General features: G+C 42.9%; 2 protein-coding genes across 18 annotated transcripts in view; one reads left to right on the top strand and one right to left on the bottom strand.

The window, feature by feature from the left end:
• Window positions 1-12,890, top strand: part of LOC117416165 (receptor-type tyrosine-protein phosphatase O-like) — a 60,350-nt gene extending 47,460 nt beyond the window's left edge. For 6 of the 7 annotated variants that reach the window (XM_034027235.3, XM_034027238.3, XM_034027234.3 and 3 more), the window contains 9 exons: window positions 334-415; window positions 1,356-1,446; window positions 2,497-2,573; window positions 3,128-3,262; window positions 3,414-3,536; window positions 5,254-5,408; window positions 5,807-5,942; window positions 6,374-6,495; window positions 9,376-12,890. In XM_034027235.3, the coding sequence (XP_033883126.3) occupies window positions 334-415; window positions 1,356-1,446; window positions 2,497-2,573; window positions 3,128-3,262; window positions 3,414-3,536; window positions 5,254-5,408; window positions 5,807-5,942; window positions 6,374-6,478 (904 nt within the window). In that variant the 3' untranslated portion in view covers window positions 6,479-6,495; window positions 9,376-12,890. The other variant, XM_059026870.1, reaches the window with a different exon arrangement.
• LOC117415482 (epidermal growth factor receptor kinase substrate 8-like) overlaps window positions 10,815-19,886 on the bottom strand; it is a 91,024-nt gene continuing 81,952 nt past the window's right edge. For 9 of the 11 annotated variants that reach the window (XM_059026876.1, XM_059026874.1, XM_059026873.1 and 6 more), the window contains 3 exons: window positions 18,275-18,470; window positions 16,184-16,316; window positions 10,815-13,504 (listed from right to left, as the gene is read on the bottom strand). In XM_059026876.1, coding sequence (XP_058882859.1) covers window positions 13,391-13,504; window positions 16,184-16,316; window positions 18,275-18,470 — 443 coding nt within the window. In that variant the 3' untranslated portion in view covers window positions 10,815-13,390. Of the gene's footprint in view, window positions 13,505-14,933; window positions 14,993-16,183; window positions 16,317-18,274; window positions 18,471-19,886 lie in introns of all 11 variants that reach the window. The other 2 variants (XM_059026885.1, XM_059026882.1) reach the window with 2 other exon arrangements.

Genomic DNA, 19,886 nt, shown 5'->3' with positions numbered 1-19,886 from the left:
ATAACAAACTACAGTGTTCAGTCAAAGTACTGGCAATGGTCATCTGTCTCACGACTGTCACGGCCAGTGCAGAGACTGAAGAACGAGAACAGTCAAATCGAAACCCAGACGATGGCAAGTTCAGAGATCAATAAGCAATAACCGCATGTCATGTCAAACTCAAGTCTTAGTACAGAATATGGAAACAACCTTGTGGCTTAGCCAGATTCTGCAGTGGAAATGGGGACCCCTACGTAGTTACAAAACAGCAGAACACTTTACCCTGCTGAACACGTTGAAGGAAACACTTGAGTTTGAGGTAAACCTGAGCGCTTCCCTCTTCCTTTCTTCCAGCCCGGTCCAGTTAGACGACTTTGACACCTACATGAAAGATATGAGCAGAGACTCCGGTTACAAGTTCTCCCTGCAGTTTGAGGTGAGGCTGATTTCAGCTAGGGATCTTTAGAGTTACACATGTCAAATAAAGAGGTCAGGTGTAGGGTTGATACAGTAGGCACACTGTAAACCTGAGGGAACACAAAGCCGCTTTTTCAGAACAATGGCTTGAAACCTGGTTCCAGGTGACCGGGCGACCTCGTCTGAGGCAACTTTGCTGTATCAAACCCCAAATCTCCACTAGTGTGCCTGGCCTGAAACCTAGTCTCCTGAAACCAAGCTCTAAGCCACAAAGTGGCTCCGCGTTCCCTCAGCTTTAGGTCATTGAATCAATATTTCGTATTTTCTATATATTCTTAAATATGTAGCCTCATCCACATTAGTGTTATAGAACATGGTAAAAAAAAAAGTAACAGCACTCTTCTCATGGTTACACAGATGTAACATTTTAACTTTAATGCTGAAGTTGAAACATTTAGGAAATTAAACTGAATCTAACATCTCTATTTAAAAATAAATAAATAATAAAAAAAAAAAAACAGTTTGCAGTTTGGTGATGAAATTATAATGGCAGGCAATTCACTGTCATTATAAGTCATGCCCCCATTGAAACCTATTTGCGGCAGCTACACTTACAATGTCGCTGAGAGTTAGAAACGCATTAGAAACGTTTCAACCACAGCAGGCTCTATAGAAACATGTAAAGTACATTAACATCAGGGTTTCAGCTGTTTTTTATGTAGATTTAATGACATGCCTGTTTCTAAGTGTTCGGTGGCTGCCTCTAATCAAGGTGAAAGTGGACTTTCTCTTGCACTCTCTGTATGACAGACCCTGACACAGCAGAGAGTGCGTCAGAATGAAACACAATCTCAACTTGATAGAGGCAGCCGCCCAACACTTAGAAACTTTCAGTAGAGTATCTGGGAGTAGCTTCTCAAGAGCTTTCATTGTCTGATAGGATCTGGTTTTCTTTTCAGGACCTGAAGCACGTGGGCTTGGATCTCCCACACGAAGCTGCTGACCTGCCTGTAAACCGAGCCAAGAACCGATACACCAACATCCTGCCGTGTGAGTCCCAAAACCCACGCTGAGAGTCGCGGCTGTTTCTGTAATACTATTAAAGGGAATGTTATACCATCTTCATTTCCACAATATTCCATTTCTATCCCTGTCTGATATCCTGGTAAGATTTTCTGTGGCTGTGCTTCTGAAAAGACTCCTAAGGCTGCGAAGGGAGCATAATTTAGGAACATAATTTAGGTATTTTATTTAATATCAACTACAAAATTATATTGCAAAAGTCTACCGGAAGCCATAATAGTAGTACAGTATTTCATGTTAGATTTCGAAATGTCATTCAGTTGTCAATTTTTCGGTACGTATTTGGAAAACTACAAAGTGGTGTGTAATTCAATACGCTAACGTGACTTTCAGCAGGTTTCATTCGACTGTAGGAAGCAAAATCAGTTAATTCTATAGGGTGATGCAAGACTTTTGGCCAGAGCTGTAGATGAGAATTAAAACATCAGGGGCGTGCCGATGCTCGTACTCCTACTGCTTATTGCCTTTAAGAAATTTTATCAGCAGCTAGTAAATAAATCCATTTATTAATGTGTTGATTTCAAAACAAGATAAGCTGTTCTTCCTTCACCTTTACAACGAGTCCCAATCAACCACAATGAACATGTTTGAAAAGCTGATTGTAAGCAAATTTTCCTCTCATCCGGGGAACCGAGGTCGTAAACTGAAGACAATGAAAATATTTGTGTTGTCAGCTCAATGCGGAAGTTAATTGCCATTGAGTGGTACTTAATTGTAAAGGTGAGGGGAGGACAGCTTTTCTGGTTTTTAAATCAACACATTAATGAATGGATTAATTTAATACCGGCTGATAAATACTCCTCAAAGGCTGAAGGTCCTCCCCATCTAAATTCACAAGTAGCAGTACAGAGACTGTAGACAGACAGACCGCGTTCTGGGCATCTCTCGTGCTTCTGTCTTTATGGCATTGATGTGTTTATTTGCCGTGACGGTGGGAAAATATATTCAGTTGTGCTCATGGTGCATGTGGATGGGAACGTGATCTCTGCCTGTGTGCCTCTCTCTGTTTATTTGCAGATGACTTCAGCCGAGTGAAACTGATTTCAATGCACAACGACGAAGGCTCTGATTACATCAACGCCAATTACATTCCCGTAAGCCAGGTGGCGCTTCACTGCGTGTGCTCAGAGATGCACCAGCAAGCAGCGGCAGGATCCAGGGCTCAGTTTAACTGAAACAGATGCACATCCAGAAACACCCCTGCTAGTTTATTTACTGTTACTGAGGAACACCAGCTTCTACTGCTTTCAAACCCCACACGCACTCCAATAATAATCTCGAGATTCACTTCTGAACTAGTTTGTATTATCTGCGACTGTTTCAATAAGTCCATGCTACAGGGCCAATAGATATTGGTGATGTGTGCATATCCTTTAATAATGATCAGAAGTAGATTAAAAGGGGATGGGACAATATAGTCACTACTATTGAATCCTATTGTGATGTTATTGAGAGTATCAGAATGTGTATTAACATTTACATCTAAGCAACCGTTAAAGGCTGAATACATTAACCACATGCGACTGAGACAAGGGTTCCGGGGTAGTGAGTAAAGGAGGAGCTGTGTGGGAATGTGTGTCTGCTCTTGTTCCCATATTTTGTGCAGCTGGTTTGCAGGTGGGTTTGTGACTCAGTTTTGCATTTGCAGGGGTACCGGTCTCCTCAGGAGTACATCGCCACCCAGGGGCCCCTGCCCGAGACCAGGAACGACTTCTGGAAGATGGTGCTTCAGGAGAAGTGTCGCATGGTGGTCATGCTGACCCAGTGCAGCGAGCGCCGGAGAGTGAGTCACAGCACCTCACCAGCCACATGCAGAGCCCCCTACACCAGGGAGCTGGTTGGCTTGAAAAGCAGTGTTGCACGCATTATAAATCTCCCTGTATATAAATATGAATGGATTTGCCTACATGACGAATCTCATCTTGTCATTGCAGGTAAAATGTGACCATTACTGGCCCTTCACCGAAGAGCCTGTTGTGTACGGAGACGTCACCGTGAAGATGACGTCCGAGAAGGAAGTGACGGAGTGGGCCATTCGCAACTTTAGACTGAGCTACGTGAGTGTGGTCAATGACTTGGGCATCAGTGTAATCAGACAGCTAGGAGGAGGAGGGGGAGTACAGGAGAACTGGGCATTGAATTAACAGGGATAAACTCCTTTACATTTAACACCAAAACAATCCTAAAACTACAAGAAGCTTCATCAAGCAGACAGACGTTTCAGCTGGTGCCTTCTTCAGTGTACCTATAATAAGCACCGTATTTGGAAAACTGACTTCAATTGAGTTTCTTACTGTGTAGTTTTACTTTAATACCCAAAAGCTTGTGAAAATGACCTTCACAGCCCTTATAAAAGTTTACCATAGTAAAAGCACTGGAAGGTGTAATAAGCAGTGTAAAGCAGGGGTGTCCAATCCCAGTCCTGGAGGGCTATTCCACTCCTGGTTTAACAGGTCAAATGAGATCAGGAACGACTTCAGGGTCTGGATGGAGGTTTAATTGGTTCAAACAATTGAGAACAGGGCTGGAACAAAGACCAGGAGTGGAAGAGCTGATTTTGGCCACCCCTGTTATAAAGAATAGCAAGGTATGGTAAAGCATATTAATGAACATGGCAATCCGGGGTAAGCTATGGTAAATGCAGAGTATAACAGTGGGAAAAGCATGGGGGAAAACTTCCAAAATACTGTAGTGAACTTTTGTAAGGGAGCACTCACAGTGCAATATATAAACCAGGGTTGGCCAACCCTGGTCCTGTAGAGCCGCAGGGTCTTCTGGTTTTCATAATTACTTAATTGAACCAATGATTTTATTAATTGGTCAACACATGTTTTTTATGATTTATTGACGATTTAACCCAGCTGTCACTATTGTAGCGGCTGGGAGCTGCTTGTCAGTGTGTGTGTGTGTGAACTCCCTCCTCTCCTGGTCAGTGTGTGTGTGAACTCCCTCCTCTCCTGGTCAGTGTGTGTGTGTGTGTGTGAACTCCCTCCTATCCTGGTCAGTGTGTGTGTGTGTGTGTGTATGTGTGTGTGTGTGAACTCCCTCCTCTCCTGGTCAGTGTGTGTGTGTGTGAACTCCCTCCTCTCCTGGTCAGTGTGTGCATGTGTGTGTGAACTCCCTCCTCTCCTGATCAGTGTGTGTGTGTGTGTGTGTGTGTGTGTGTGTGTGAACTCCCTCCTCTCCTGGTCAGTGTGTGTGTGTGTGTGTGTGTGTGAACTCCCTCCTCGTCTGGTCAGTGTGTGTGTGTGTGTGTGTGAACTCCCTCCTCTCCTGGTCAGTGTGTGTGTGTGTGTGTGTGTGTGAACTCCCTCCTCTCCTGGTCAGTGTGTGTGTGTGTGTGTGTGAACTCCCTCCTCTCCTGGTCAGTGTGTGTGTGTGTGTGTGTGTGTGAACTCCCTCCTCTCCTGGTCAGTGTGTGTGTGTGAACTCCCTCCTCGCCTGGTCAGTGTGTGTGTGTGAACTCCCTCCTCGCCTGGTCAGTGTGTGTGTGAACTCCCTCCTCTCCTGATCAGTGTGTGTGTGTGAACTCCCTCCTCTCCTGGTCTGTGTGTGTGTGTGTGTGTGTGTGTGAACTCCCTCCTCTCCTGGTCAGTGTGTGTGTGTGTGTGTGTGAACTCCCTCCTCTCCTGTTCAGTGTGTGTGTGTGTGTGTGTGTGAACTCCCTCCTCGTCTGGTCAGTGTGTGTGTGTGTGTGTGAACTCCCTCCTCTCCTGGGAGCTGCTTGTCAGGGTGTGTGAACTCCCTCCTCTCCCTGCTCTGCTTGCGTTCCAGGCGGATGAGATTCAGGATGTCCTGCATCTGAACTACACCGCCTGGCCGGACCACGGCGTGCCCACCGTCAATGCAGCCGAGAGCATCCTGCAGTTTGTCCAGATTGTCAGGCAGCAGGCTGCCAGGAGGAAAGGACCGGTCCTGGTGCACTGCAGGTGAGAGAGACGGGGGGGCGGCAGAGACACTGCGCTGGGCTTAACACCTTAGAGTTACACAAGGAACTGAACAGTGACTTGAGGATCACTAGGAGGAAACGGACATGACCAGATCCAACCTGCCAGTAAATTTGAAACCTGTTTTTTTTTTTTTTTTTTTTTTTTTTTAGAGTATAGTCAGTGTGCTTTTGATGTGGTCATTTCTTAAGGTTTCTTCTGTAGAAGTTTTCTGGATTTTCACTTTGAATTAGGTCTATTTAATCTCCACGGATACTGTAGATTCACTCCCTGTGCGACGGGTATTAAAACCCCACCGGACACTTCCTTGGTGGCAGGATGAACACACTTCCCGCTGCTCAGCTCCTGTTGCTAAGCTGCGGTGTGTTTTGTTTTCCCAGTGCTGGTGTGGGAAGAACGGGGACCTTCATAGCCTTAGACCGCTTGCTGCAGCACATACGGGAGCACGAGTATGTGGACATTCTGGGGCTGGTGTCAGAGATGCGATCCCACAGGCTATCCATGGTGCAGACAGAGGTACATGGGGGTGGGGGGCCTCTGCAGCTGTGTTTCTGCTGCCATGAACCCTGTTTTGGTGAGCACTGTGCAGCCCCCTCTGTGAGCAGGTCTTTATAAAATTACCTTGTGGAGTGACGGAAGACCAATAGTAGTTATTTTAAACTTTTTTTTTAACACTTAATTATTAAAATAATACATGGTGAACGAAAATGCCTGTTGTTTTACAGTCATATTTGCCAGTGTAGAAGCGTGATGATAAATCTGTTAAGCTCAATTTTTTAAAATAAATTCTGTGTGGCTGGATTTTTAAAAAAAGATAATATAGAGGGGGGGTTAAGCATTGTATCATGTAGGATATATAAATGGGCATTATAGGGTCAAAAATAAAAGTATAAAGCTTGCCTGTAAGACCCCAGCACTCCCCTCTCTCCATCTCTCTGTCTGTGCAGGAGCAGTATGTATTTATCCACCAGTGTGTGCAGCTGATGTGGTGGAAGAGGAAACAGATCCACAGCGCTGGAGAAATCATCTACGAGAACACCAGCAAGTCCTAACTGCAGACTGGCACAGTGTGAGTAACAGACTAACAAACACATGCATTCAACCAGGGTGCACCCCTAGAGAAACTGCAGCTCACTGGTCAGGGAGTCACGGGGGGGGGGGAGTTAGGTCGGCCAGGGTGTCCTCGGCTCACCGCGCACCAGCAACCCCTGCAGACTGGCCGGGTGCCTGCAAGCTGCCAGACAGCTGCGTTGTCCTCCGACGCTGTAGCTCTTGGGTGGCTGCATGGTGAGTCCGCAGTGTGAAAAAAGCCATCGGCTGACGGCACACGCTTCGGAGGACAGCGTGTGTTCGTCTTCACCCTCCCGAGTCAGCGCAGGGGTGGTAGTGTTGAGCTCAGCATAATAAAATAATTGGCCATTCTAAAATAGGAGAAAATAATAAAAAATAATTGGCAACGACTAAATTTATAAAAAAAAACTAAAAAAAAAAACCGAAACACCTTTCAAATCTCGGCTCTGGACTGTACTGCAATTTGAAAACAAACAATATAAAAATATATTAGATGGTAACTTTACAAGTAAAGTTGTGGGGCTTGCTTTAAGGAAAGTGGTCAAAATTTCAGTTGTTAAAAGTTAGAAAAAATGTTGTTGATGCGGTTACTAAAACAGGTGAACCTCTTGATTGGTAAAAGTTATTTCTGTTTTGATTTCAGATTTGAATAGCAGAGAAGTAGAGGAAGATTCCATATGCTCTAACTTTTTGTCTTACTTGTTGGGAAAGTGGTCAAAGTAGCTGATTTGTGTCAAAAGTTACATTGTTTACAGTAAATAGAATGTTGGAAGTTTTTAAACAATGGGGAGCTTTAGAATATTGAAAAAACTTAATAGTTTAAAAAAGTATAAAAGATATCAGAAAGTTGTATACAAGCACACTGTTCCAGACCGGTCTACACGTTTTAAAGTTTGAACAGCGTTTGTAGCTTAAACGGTGTAAGAGGAGCAGCGTGCCAAAGAATAAGAAGAAGTAGTAGTATGTCGAAGATTTAAAGTGGGGACTCTTGCTTCGAAAGCCCCACTAAAAATGTAATTTGTATTCACTAGCAGCGGAACAGAGCAGTGGCACTAAATCCTGATGAAGACGTTTAAAAAACATGGCGTCCAAGTAATAGCAATAAAACGAATGCAGTAGGGAGACGTGTAACTTAATGGGACAGGACATCTGCTCTCTCAGACCCCGTTCACACCACTGGGACTGAACAGCAGGCCTGAAATGTGGCGAATTGCTTGCTTTTTTATGGAACGATAGCCTGCACCCAGACTGGAAGAGCTACTGGGATATACAGTAATCCTTGATTTGTAGCAGATGTTCCTTAATTTTTTTTTTTTCAATGCAGCACCGTAACAATTTTATAGTATATATTAAAAAAATAAATAAATAAATAAATAACTATATATATTATTATTGACTATTTTGATTTATGTTATGGTGAATCAGTGGTCTTAATATTTATGGATGAGAACAGTGTTTTGTGTGTGTGTAAAGGCAAGCAGCTGAAATAAATGATTGGTATTTTAATGTAAAGATACGCACTTCTGTAGCTATGTATATCGTTGCGTGGAAAATAAACAATGGTGGCTGAATACGTCAAGTTGCCGCGTTATTGATCATTATTGAGATCCACAATCCTGCAGTTTTTATATTTATCGCTTAGTTACTAAATAACAGGAAGAAAAGGTAATTGTGACAAGTTTAGCATAATTTTGAATGCACTGCAGCTTGTATAGTATGTGAAAGAAACAACCTGAACTTTAACCCGGTAGATTTTTTTTTTAATTTAATATTTTTATAATTAAACGATGTAGAAATAATTACCATTCAATACTGATCCACTGCCGTCTTGGCTAGCAGAACATTCAGCTCTCTATTCACCTCTCGTACGCATTGTAGTACAGGAGTGTCTACTGAGCTATGTAACCAAACTGGTCATGTGATACGAGAAGGCGGCCCGAAGTCTGCTTTGTGTTCATATATAGCAATGGCAGGCCCTGGGCCACATCAAAACCGTGTCCTAAATCTAGAGTTCACACATGAGTATAGCAAATGTGAATGAGGTCTTAGATCCTCAGGTATTGAATTGGTTGAGAATCCAAGGAGGGGTGGTGATAGAACACTTTAACAAACAGAAGCGAGACGGATACATGGGCCTTGAGCTGCCTCTACAGGTCTAAATGAGGAACTATCATTGGGTCCATTTCTGTAATTGTATTGTTTAAAAATAATGAATTGTAAAATAATTGATTGAAAAACCACTTGTGTGTTATCTTATTGCTTGATGGCACTTTCTGTTGAAGCACAAACACATTATCCAGTTGTAATAATCACCAATTCCTTCTATAAAGTTGTAATAAACTGTTTGAATACACACTGAGGAAGGCATCTAGCCACAACACGTCTGCTTGCGTGTCTGCTGTAATCAAGCCAGAACTTGCATAATAGAGAAGCTAAGTCATATGACTCACATCTCCCGCACACCTGTCTGATTCAGTCAGCAGTCCTCCTGATGCAATGGAAACAGCATTAGGATCTTCTATTGCAAACTACTTCTTTAAGAACGTAACACGTAAATAAAGTAAAGCATTCTGACAAGATGAAGAAAGACACTTTGTGGAAATTCTTGTAGAAATTAGATAAATGCATTGCCTATTATATGTGTTACTAGAATTTCATTATATAAATAAAATATGAATTTCTATAATAATTCTTGTTTCAGAGAATCTATATTTTTGTGGCGTTTCCGTACCTTCAGATTTAGGACTACACTGCTGGTAATAAATAACACGACAGTTAACTAAAAAAAACAAAGATAATGTAATTCAAAGCTGCTTTTGAAATGTTTCCTTGTGTTGCATGGGGATACTAACTCATTTTCTCTCTTCTCTCCCCCTAGATAAACAGTCCACTTGCCTCCTTCTCTTGCTTCAGTGCTTGCTTTCTGCCAGGAAAGATTTTTACTGCCATCAATACCAAAAAACCCCCAAAAAACAAAAAAACAAGAAAACAAACTAAAAACAGGACGTTTTGTGTTTGAAATGGTAGAAGCATTCGCGAGGAGCTTTGCCTTAAAATATCTGTATTGTCTATGGAGGGTACTTCATCTGGGACATCACTGTACTGCACCAAACGAGGACAGGAGACTGACTGGGGGGGGGAAGACACCGACACCAACACCGGGAACAACTACCATTGGATACCGCCTGGCGTTCTGGGATTGGAGACTTCACAACGCTTTTCTTTTCTGTGGGACGGGACGGGACGGGACGGGGGGGGGGAGATGGTGCAATAAGGAGCACTTGACCCGCCCTCATCAAACCGGGGTAGCGTTTATAATATTGCTGAACAATGAGTTACTCCATCGTGGATACAGTAAACACCATTAGTTTTTATCTCAGGATTAAGTTAAAAAACAAAAGTAGTTTCGATTTTTGTAATAGGGTGATTTGTAGGTTAAAAAAAAAAAAAAGAAAAAATCTAACACGGTCTCATGTTGCTCTGAATTGCATAAGCTACAGTAGTATTAGCATTCACACCTTTAAAAAGGTACGGTACAGTGAATATAGCAAACTGAAAGGCACCCTCTACAGCCTTGCTCGTTCTACAGTATTAATACCCATTGTCTGTAACAGGGTCAGTCCTTCTACTGTGTGATCTCGTTAGCTGGAGTGTGGAGACTGTGGTCACAGACCCTGGGTGAGGGCGCCAGTGTGTGTAACCTTATTGCACTGTGTGTACCTGTGCTAGTTTTCAGTGGCATACCTTGCACTGTATGTGTGTGTGTGCTTGTGTGTACATTTAAACACATGTTGACTATAATGTGTTTTTCAAAAATGGTTTGGGTATGAAATAATAAACACCATCAGAGCAGTAAATGAAAATGAATTTAAAGTTTTTAGTTTAAGATGTCTGCTGTCTCCGGGCACCGTGTGCATCGACACGTTGGTACAAAGTGGGTTAGATATAAACTTGTTATTTGGAGTCTTCTGCATATTCTCAAAGCTATTTTATCTGAATCTTCGTTAGTGCAGTTTTTTTCTAAAAGGTAAAATCAATCGTACAATTATAATGGCTTTTTAAAAGCTCCAAAAACTACTTTTCCTTTAAAGAACTCAACGCTTTATCAAACTAAGTACTGAATTAACTTCCACGACCCAATGGGAGCGAAGGTTAGTGTAAGAGAGGCTTACTGTTACACAATCATGTCAGAAAATACCTGACTTGACAAAATTTTGAGATGAACCAGACGACACTGATGAGCTGTATGTCTCCTCTCATTAGGTTCTTACGATGCAAGTCCTGCATAATCCACACATCCAAGGGAATGGAAAATAATTGGTTCTTCAGAATACTGTTTATTGCAGAATTTCAGCAGGATCATGTGGGGGAAAAAAGGCACCATGACAACTACACAAATACAAACATAAATCATTCTACATGGATTGTTCCCAAATATACAATAACATTTTCATTTAAGCAACAGATTGCACATTTACTTTTTGGGGAAAAAAAATATCCAAAAATGCAGACATTTACTAGTTTTCAAACAATGTATTTCATTATTTTTTTTTTTTTCAGATCATAAATAAAATTAAAAAAGAAAAAAAAAATAGGGGAGAGGGGTGCAGGAATCAAGTTACATACAAAGTGATTTTCTAAAGAACACATTTACAACAGACACCAGAAACTGAAAAAACTAAAATGTACACTTTGTACACTAAGCTTTGGGTTTTATTTAACAAAAAAACTCAAAATGTGCTTGCACTAAGGGGGTACGAAATCTCTGAGACAATTACTGTATGCTTAGTTTCCCCGGGACAAATCTCACAGAACAATCCCTCAGCGTTCCATTCCCTCCGCTAGCTTGCTGTGTTACAATGGGACTGACCGCGTGCACCACAAGCACAGACTCGGCACAAAACAGCAATGTGAGAATCTTGCTCTGGCAGAGGTGGTTTCGCAGCCATTAAAACACAGACAAAGCGACGAGGTCACCTTGCAGATGTGTCGCAGTAAAACCTGAGCATTGTGGGCATTGAGAGTGGGACAGCCCAAGGTGTGCTGGAGGTGCCAAGAGGGTACACCTGGCTGCAGGAATGCGCAGAGGCCGCTGTGCTCCAGCAGGAATGCTCAAAGGGGAAAGTTCACTTCGTAGCATAGCAGACAATCAAGACGCTCAAAAGATCACATCTTAGTTTGTGAAACCATTAAAATCCAGACAGCACCACTGTTTCAATATCTCTAATCTACACTGCCTTGAGCTTTGGTCAAAAATAATTCCATTTGTGTCCAACACCCCCACAAACGACCTGTTTCAAGCGATTAATAACCTGGTTTATTGCCCAAAACACATGTGTTAAAAAAACCTCCCTTTCTGTTCAAACGTTAGCTAGGATAAAGGATGACCTACTGAGGGTTATACTGGCCCGATCCATTGACTTAGTCCTTTGTCCTGGGAAGGTGGAAGTTATGGATCATCATTAATGCCTTCCCTTCTCCTATCCTCTCTCCATAACACACACCGACTGTCCTAAGAAGAAACTGACAGATTTCAGGGATGCAATAAGACTCCCATTGCATAGCAGTTTGATCCATATCTGGTTTTACTGCAAGTTTAATAAGACACACCTGAGCTGCTTACCTATACACTGGTGCTAATCAAGCACATATTAAAACCTGGAATTGGTGACACTGCTGGAAATAAATCTCATATTGCACATCGCTGCACACTGAAATAAAATCTTCTCATCTAAATCCAGCAGTATCGAGTGTTTAACAGTTACAGATGATGGAAGATTCATTCAACGCAATACAGAGCCACTTTGTGACACGGGTAAATCAAACTGCCAGACACAGGAGGACTTCTCATGAACTGTGTTTGCAAAACAAGTGTCACAAACTTGTGATCACATTCAAAAAGCCCTGATGTTAATACAGAAATGAGGTGCCTTGATTGAATTTGACTATGGAACAGGGGAACAACACGGGGACTGTATTATTTGAAGCTGTTTTAATTTGCCAGGAAGGATAGACAGCATGCAATGCAGTGAAAATGATGAAGAGGCCCTGATCAGTGCAGCACACAGACCACATTCTTAGAGGCTTCATGCACAACCATTCTGTAACGTGTCCAAGCCAAGGGGGTCGCACTTCATATTTCGAACGTAAAAAAGTAATTTGTATACCGAAGACTCCATATCTAGAACCTCATTAACGTTTGCTTAAATAACATTTTTTTGGCATTCCTCAGAATCAATGTAAAGCACAAAAAAGGATATACTTGTCTAATGAACCAAATGTAAATAATAAACAATAATATTAATAATAATCTTAGACAATCAATAAATCATGTCATTTTCAAAATGCTTTACTGCAATAACTTTTTTTAATGTGTGCTTCTATTTCGGTTACTTGGACAAAAGTCTTCAGCCAGGGTATCTCTCCCCCACCCCCACCCCAAAACCACTCTCCAGGTAAGCTGCAGTGTGGTGGTACAGCGTGTGTCTCTGGTCTGTGATGGTAAGCTGCAGTGTGGTGGTACAGCGTGTGTCTCTGGTCTGTGATGGTAAGCTGCAGTGTGGTGGTACAGCGTGTGTCTCTGGTCTGTGATGGTAAGCTGCAGTGTGGTGGTACAGTGTGTGTCTCTGGTCTGTGATGGTAAGCTGCAGTGTGGTGGTACAGCGTGTGTCTCTGGTCAATGATGGTAAGCTGCAGTGTGGTGGTACAGCGTGTGTCTCTGGTCTGTGATGGTAAGCTGCAGTGTGGTGGTACAGTGTGTGTCTCTAGTCTAGGATTCAGGTGTCACTGATGCAGGAGCTGTTGTCGCCGGCGCATGATCTCAGTGAAAGCGGTCGTCCCATCCACCGCGTCCTAAAACAATGCACAGGAAGGGAAGGTTAACGCACGGCTCTCTAGTGACCGCTTCCCTCGTCGAAGGACTCCACACCGGAGTCACAGGCCACTGAGCTGAGCTTCTCCTGTCGTCTCCGCATGATCTCCTGCAGCTCCGACGAGCTGCCTGAACCCTGGAAGAGAAAAGAGGAAGAGATCATGCACAGGGCTGGGGTCCAATTGCTTGGGGTATACACACACAGGCTGGCGCTTATCTAGCTAGAGTGCGGACACACAACCAGTGACGTAGTTGAAAATTATTGTATGGAATACAGAATGTAAAACATAAAAACAGCCAGCAATCTTGTGAGCATCTACTTTGTGTCAAGTTTAATTTGGTATTGCTGTAAATACAGTAGGTGTCCACTAGATGGCGCTGGTACTTCAGGATGATTCCACCTGTGTTTGTGTATGGCTGGCTGCTAAAAAAACAAGAAAAACATCATTGCATTCCCCATGGGCCCTTCAGTGCCAGTACCACAGTCCAGCACTCTAAATTGACTAGATAAGCCACAGCATGTGTTGATACACTGCTTGGGCTTTGGAAGGCCATGGTGTACACATAAAGGTCTACGCATTGCTAGTGACAAAGACATTGAAACGTTTGACTCATTTCATTGCTAGGTTTCATTTTAGTGCTGCTAGTTTGGTCAATGATCGCCTAGGTTAGGGGTGAGGTCAGGGATTGCATACATGACTATAAACTAAGAATGAACCAGTGGGTTAGGGTTAGGGAGAGAGCTTGAGCTTAGCTATTTGGTTTCATGAGAATCACTATTAGTGGGGGAAAAGCTAGATCTTCACCTACTGGGGATAATGTATCTTTTTTTTTCTTTTTAAAAAGACAGAGCTCAGTCTGTGTTGGCTAGTTTCTTTTTTTTTTTTTTTTTTTATTTAAAAGTGACACATTGCACACATCTGAACAAAATGCTCCCAACACTAACCCCAGAGGCGTGCCAAACCTGCGGATATTTCAAAACAGCAGTTTCCTTACAAAATTCACACTGTAGAGAATTTTACCTAATAAATTACAAGGCTTATTTGACCTTATTTTGTTACATATATTTGTTTTCCTTTATTATTTGACCTTTGTGGTGTTATTTTTTTTTAAATTTATTTAGCATGCCCAATTATTTTACCCGCTATTTTCTCCCCAATTTAGAATGTCCCCTCACCGCAGCAATTCCCCAAACAGCTCAGCAGAACTGAAGGTTCAGTGGGCGTCCTCCGATCCCACGACCTCTTCTACACCCAGGAAATCGAGAGCGGATGTCAGCAAGCCACCGGACTCAGGGGGACGAAGGCCAGCCCTGCAGGTGTCCGCTCCGAGCTCACTGGGCGCCTGGCCAGCAGGGTCCACTGTAGTGCGATGATGGGAAACAGTCCCTTCTTGTTTTGCCTCCCTAGCCCGGTGTTTATTTAACAGTTGTTTTGTATTCAGTATGTACAGTGGAAGCTGGAGAGGCAGAATGGCACTAAAAATCCCATCTGTTCAAGTGTCCATTAGAAATGAACTAAAACCAGGCCAACACAGACAGGCCCTCTCTCTTTAAACAGCAATACCTGCCACGTTGCAGGAATGAAAATCGGTAGAGGCAGGCCTTATGGAGTCAGCAAAAAGCCTGCAGAGGGGAAGAGAAAAACCACAGAAACACTGCCCAGGCCAGCAGCACAGCACCTCATATAAACCAGGTCTGATCACAAGCAACCCAAGCACAGGACCGCTCAGAAACACCATGCACCCCTTCAGACAAGCATCCCTTCACCTTCTCTGCACCCACACCAGGGGTGGAAATACGATTCCCATTGCATAGCTGTTTGATCCAGTCCTGGCTTTGCTATGCGTTTAATAAGACATGCCTGAGCTTGTTACCTACACCGGGCTAATCAAGCTCGGAGTAAAACCGGGAACGGGTGAAACTGCTGTGCAATAGGAGTCTTATTTCCACCCCGGCACACCTGTTGCTTTCAGAAATAACCTTGCTGAGATTTGTTACTGAAATGATCAGTCGTCTTCAATATGTACCTTCTTCGCACTGCCTTAATAATGTGGCATAAAAAATAGAAGCAGGTATCGCCTGTATTGTGTCTAGAGGTTTTCTCACCCAAAGTCTTGCATGCATACTTATCATACTTTTGTAAAGATTTATAGACACTTAAACACTGGCAAGCACAGGCAGCCAAGCAAGCAAGCCAACAGAGTAAATGAGATACAGTACGCTCTGTGCAACCATGCTAGTTTTACAAAACCAGAGCCAAACAACTTCTATAATTCAACTGGTGCATTTTTATGATCCACAAAGTGGCAGGTCTGAATAACACCACCCTCGGTGGACTCATTGCTTTATATTGTTTATTGTATGTAGGAATGTTCATAAGTGGATCAATACTGTAAAATCACCCCAGGGAGGACCAACGGGATCAATACAGCGTTACAGAGCCGCTTTGTTTAAGATATGCCACTGTGCAGATCAATATTGTAAGTGACATCCCCATTGAAACCTATTAGCAGCAACTACACTTAAAGTATGACATCATCAGGTATAGAACTCACACTCAGAATGCCAACGACAAAGCATTCTAAAATGTTTAAACCACAGCAGGTTGTACACAAACAGAATAAATATATTTAAATCTTTTTTTATTTCTATTTAATGACTTGGCTCCCTCTGATCAAGTTGAGAGCGTACTTTCTCTTGACACACTTTGCATGACAGATCTGACTCATGGGCCTAACACATCAAAGAGTGCGCAAGAATGAAATCCACTCTCAGCTGGATCAGAGGGACACTTCGAAGCAGACACAGCAGTACCTCCAGAGCTGCCTTCTGCACGGTGACCTGGCTGTAGACTCGAGCCCCGTCGTCCGGGCACACCGTCCGCAGCTCGTCCTTGTTGAGAGAGAAGAGCTGGGCCCCCGTCAGCACTCCCAGACTGGTGATGGTCCTGCAGACAGAGAGCGCATTACAAACACCACCTCTCACACTGCAGAGAGCGCATTACAAACACCACCTCTCACACTGCAGAGAGCACATTACAAACACCACCTCTCACACTGCAGACAGCACATTACAAACACCACCTCTCACACTGCAGATCAGTGTAGCAAAGGAATCCACCTCTCACATTACAGATCAGTGTAGTAAAGAGATACCACGTCTCACATTACAGATCAGTATAGTAAAGAGATACCACGTCTCACATTACAGATCAGTACAGTAAAGAGATACCACCTCTCACATTACAGATCAGTATAGTAAAAAGAGATACCACCTCTCACATTACAGATCAGTACAGTAAAGAGATACCACCTCTCACATTACAGATCAGTATAGTAAAGAGATACCACCTCTCACATTACAGATCAGTATAGTAAAGAGATACCACCTCTCACATTACAGATCAGTACAGTAAAGAGATACCACCTCTCACATTACAGATCAGTACAGTAAAGAGATACCACCTCTCACATTACAGATCAGTACAGTAAAGAGATACCACCTCTCACATTACAGATCAGTACAGTAAAGAGATACCACGTCTCACATTACAGATCAGTATAGTAAAGAGATACCACCTCTCACATTACAGATCAGTATAGCTAAGGGAATCCACCTCTCAGTTGGCATTTCACTCGTGACTTACAGTAAATATTACCCTGGCTCATTCCTGCTGTTAAAGTTTGCACTGTGTGATGTAATTGTATAAAGAGTTCTGCACAGCCTAGTCTAGTGTCCTGTTCCTATTCATGATGCACCTGCCATTTTAAACACCCACGCAATCCTTTCTGGAATGATGTTTTACTGTTCAAAGTACATACATCACTGCAAGTAGAATTCTATTGAATAGCTGATTCACTGGAAGTACAGTGGTTGCTAGGAAGAAGCAATTTATTGAGCTTCCCAGCCTTTGCAATTACACTTGGAACTAATCCTTGATTTAATCATCGCTCCGCTGAGCTGGAATTGACAAAGTTGTGCTGTACAGTATGTTACACTTTACACCCGAGTACCCTGTTATCCGACTGTGATGGTAGCTTTTAGCTCAGCTTCTGCTGATTAGCATACATTCAGGCATCTGATAGGTTTAACTAATAGCAGCTAGGTCATAATAAAAATGTACATGTTATGTATATATCATTTTTTGCAACTGTGATCTGGGTTGATCTGGTACAAAATAACCCTCCAGGGTATTTCTCTCAGGGTATTTCAACCCTCCAGGGTATTTCTCTGACAGGTCTGGTCCTCAATGAGTGAAGCAGGAACAAGGTTATTATTGAGAAGCAGTGTTTTAGCTTTATCCCACTGTACTTGTGATGACAGATTTAACAAAGCCCTTATTTTATTTTTTGCAGATTATAAGTGGTGGGGAGGTCTGGATTCAAAGCTTGGCGAAGTTGCCTCATTGAAACATAAATAAATAAATAAATAAATAAATAAATAAATAAATACTCTTCTGAACATCCTCACACAGTGTATGTATAGGACAGCCGATTTCAGGCACTTTGCCTGTCAAAGGGTTTTGAGTGTACATCGCTTACTGTATTAGATAAATAGCATACCTAATAGCTTGGAATAAGCTAACCTGTTTATATCAGTTTTTCATGTCAATTAATTTGACTTGGTTTACTTTATAGAAAGCCATTATGATTAACTGTAGCAGCCACCTAGGGTTCTTCTCATAAAAGGGAGTCATTCTGTACAAATCTGTTGCTACTGATCTTTGTAGTGTAAAGTGAAAATTAAGAATGGGAAAAGAATTCACGGTGAGCTAGTCAGTCTCTTATGACGTCCTTCTCTTTTATTAGATACTGTTTTTAGCTAATTACTAAAAGTTATCAAGATGATTGGTATGAATTCAGACTGTCCACAGTTCAGACGGTCTCCGGAGGCGATGGTACTCACACAGGGCTGAATCCCTTTGCCTGCAGCCAGGCCTTCACCTCCTCCGGGGGGGAACTGTACGAGAGGTCGACCCCCGGGCCCCCCGAGCTGCTACTGCCTCTCAGGGGCCCCTGGATCTTCTTGGGGGCCCCGCTGCGCCCGATTGTCAGCCTGTGCATGAGCTCGTCCTGCACCTCCTCCATGTGAGACTTCCTGCCTGCAGGGGGCGACAGCGGGACAGCGCCATGCTTCACTTCAGTATACTGCTTCAAACACTCATCACAACTGCAGTGATGGGAATAAAACTCCCATTGCATAACAGTTTAATCCATTCCTGGTTTTACTACAAGTTTAATAGGACACCTGAGCTTGTGACCTATACACCGTGGCTAATCAAGCTGTTATTAATTAACACATGGAATGGGTGAAACTGCAGTGCAATAGGAGTCTTATTTCCATCCCTGGATTCGAAGGTAAAGCTCAGGTCAGCTGACAAATGTTTCAGCTAGCGAAGTTTACTACTACAGCAGAGCGTCTCTATTGCTCTCCCGAACTAGTCAAGGTAGTGATTTGTCGCAATCGCAAGCTGTACCATACTAAAAATGGTACAGGATTATCTGGTCTGTTTCCATACTCCGAATCTTATTTTTAAAAGTCAGAAGTCAGTAAACATGTTTGTCTGGTGATACACTCCTGTTGAAATATTTGAACAAATGTTTTTTTTTATTTTTATTTTTTTTATTTAACAAACAAGAAATATATGAATAATAAAAGGGGAAAAACATCCTTCTGTATTCTTACTAGCAAGGGCCTCCTTATTCATCCCTTTTTTGATTTTGAACTACTGGTACCCCACCAGTCTTCCCAGTCTCCATCATTGAATCCTGGTTTGCTCTGTGAGTCTAGGACTGGGAGGCGTTTCCAAGGCAACAGGGCTTTTACCGGCATTGTTCCTGGGCTCTGAAACACCTCACTGCAGTTTATTAGGGATCCTGATGCTGAAAGATTTCAAATCACGTCTCAAGACTTGTTTCGCTTGTAAATTAAATTAATAAAACTAATATTTGTAGAGTTCTGGGATGGCCTTGGTCATGAAAGGCGCTATATAAAAAGTGATGTTATTATCCTATATAAAGTTTCAAAATGCAACTGCTTCTTATAAAGGACCTGCTGCAATGCACAGCAGCCATTATGTAGGGTGTCCTGACCTAATTTGAGAGCCGCTGCTCTAGATATGTGCAGAACTCTCAAGCATGACGCACGTACATACACCCGCCTCTGTCTTCTGAGAGGCCAGCAGCTACACAACCCCATTATGCGACTATTCGGACTGAGCCCTCGACAGAAATCAGGTAGGGGCATTGCTGTCGATCGGGCTGATTTACCATTCAGAGTGAAAGAAGTGAAGAAACAGCTGCTTGGGTTTAGAGCAGCAATCATCACAAACGCAAGCAGGTGTTTCTTCACGGTTTCTTTAAATTGAATACTCGGTTCGTGCAGCACTGAGGCTGTTCTGTCAGCTTGTGTGTGTGTGTGTGTGCGCGCGCTCGTGTGGACTCACGGTTGGCTAGGAGCTGCCTGTCCCGCTGGCTGTCTCTCAGCACCACGCTCCCGCTGTCGCTTGAGTTGCTAC

Source organism: Acipenser ruthenus, chromosome 7 (genome assembly GCF_902713425.1).
Source record: "Acipenser ruthenus chromosome 7, fAciRut3.2 maternal haplotype, whole genome shotgun sequence".
NCBI lineage: Eukaryota > Metazoa > Chordata > Actinopteri > Acipenseriformes > Acipenseridae > Acipenser > Acipenser ruthenus.
This window is presented reverse-complemented; position numbering and strand designations above follow the sequence as displayed.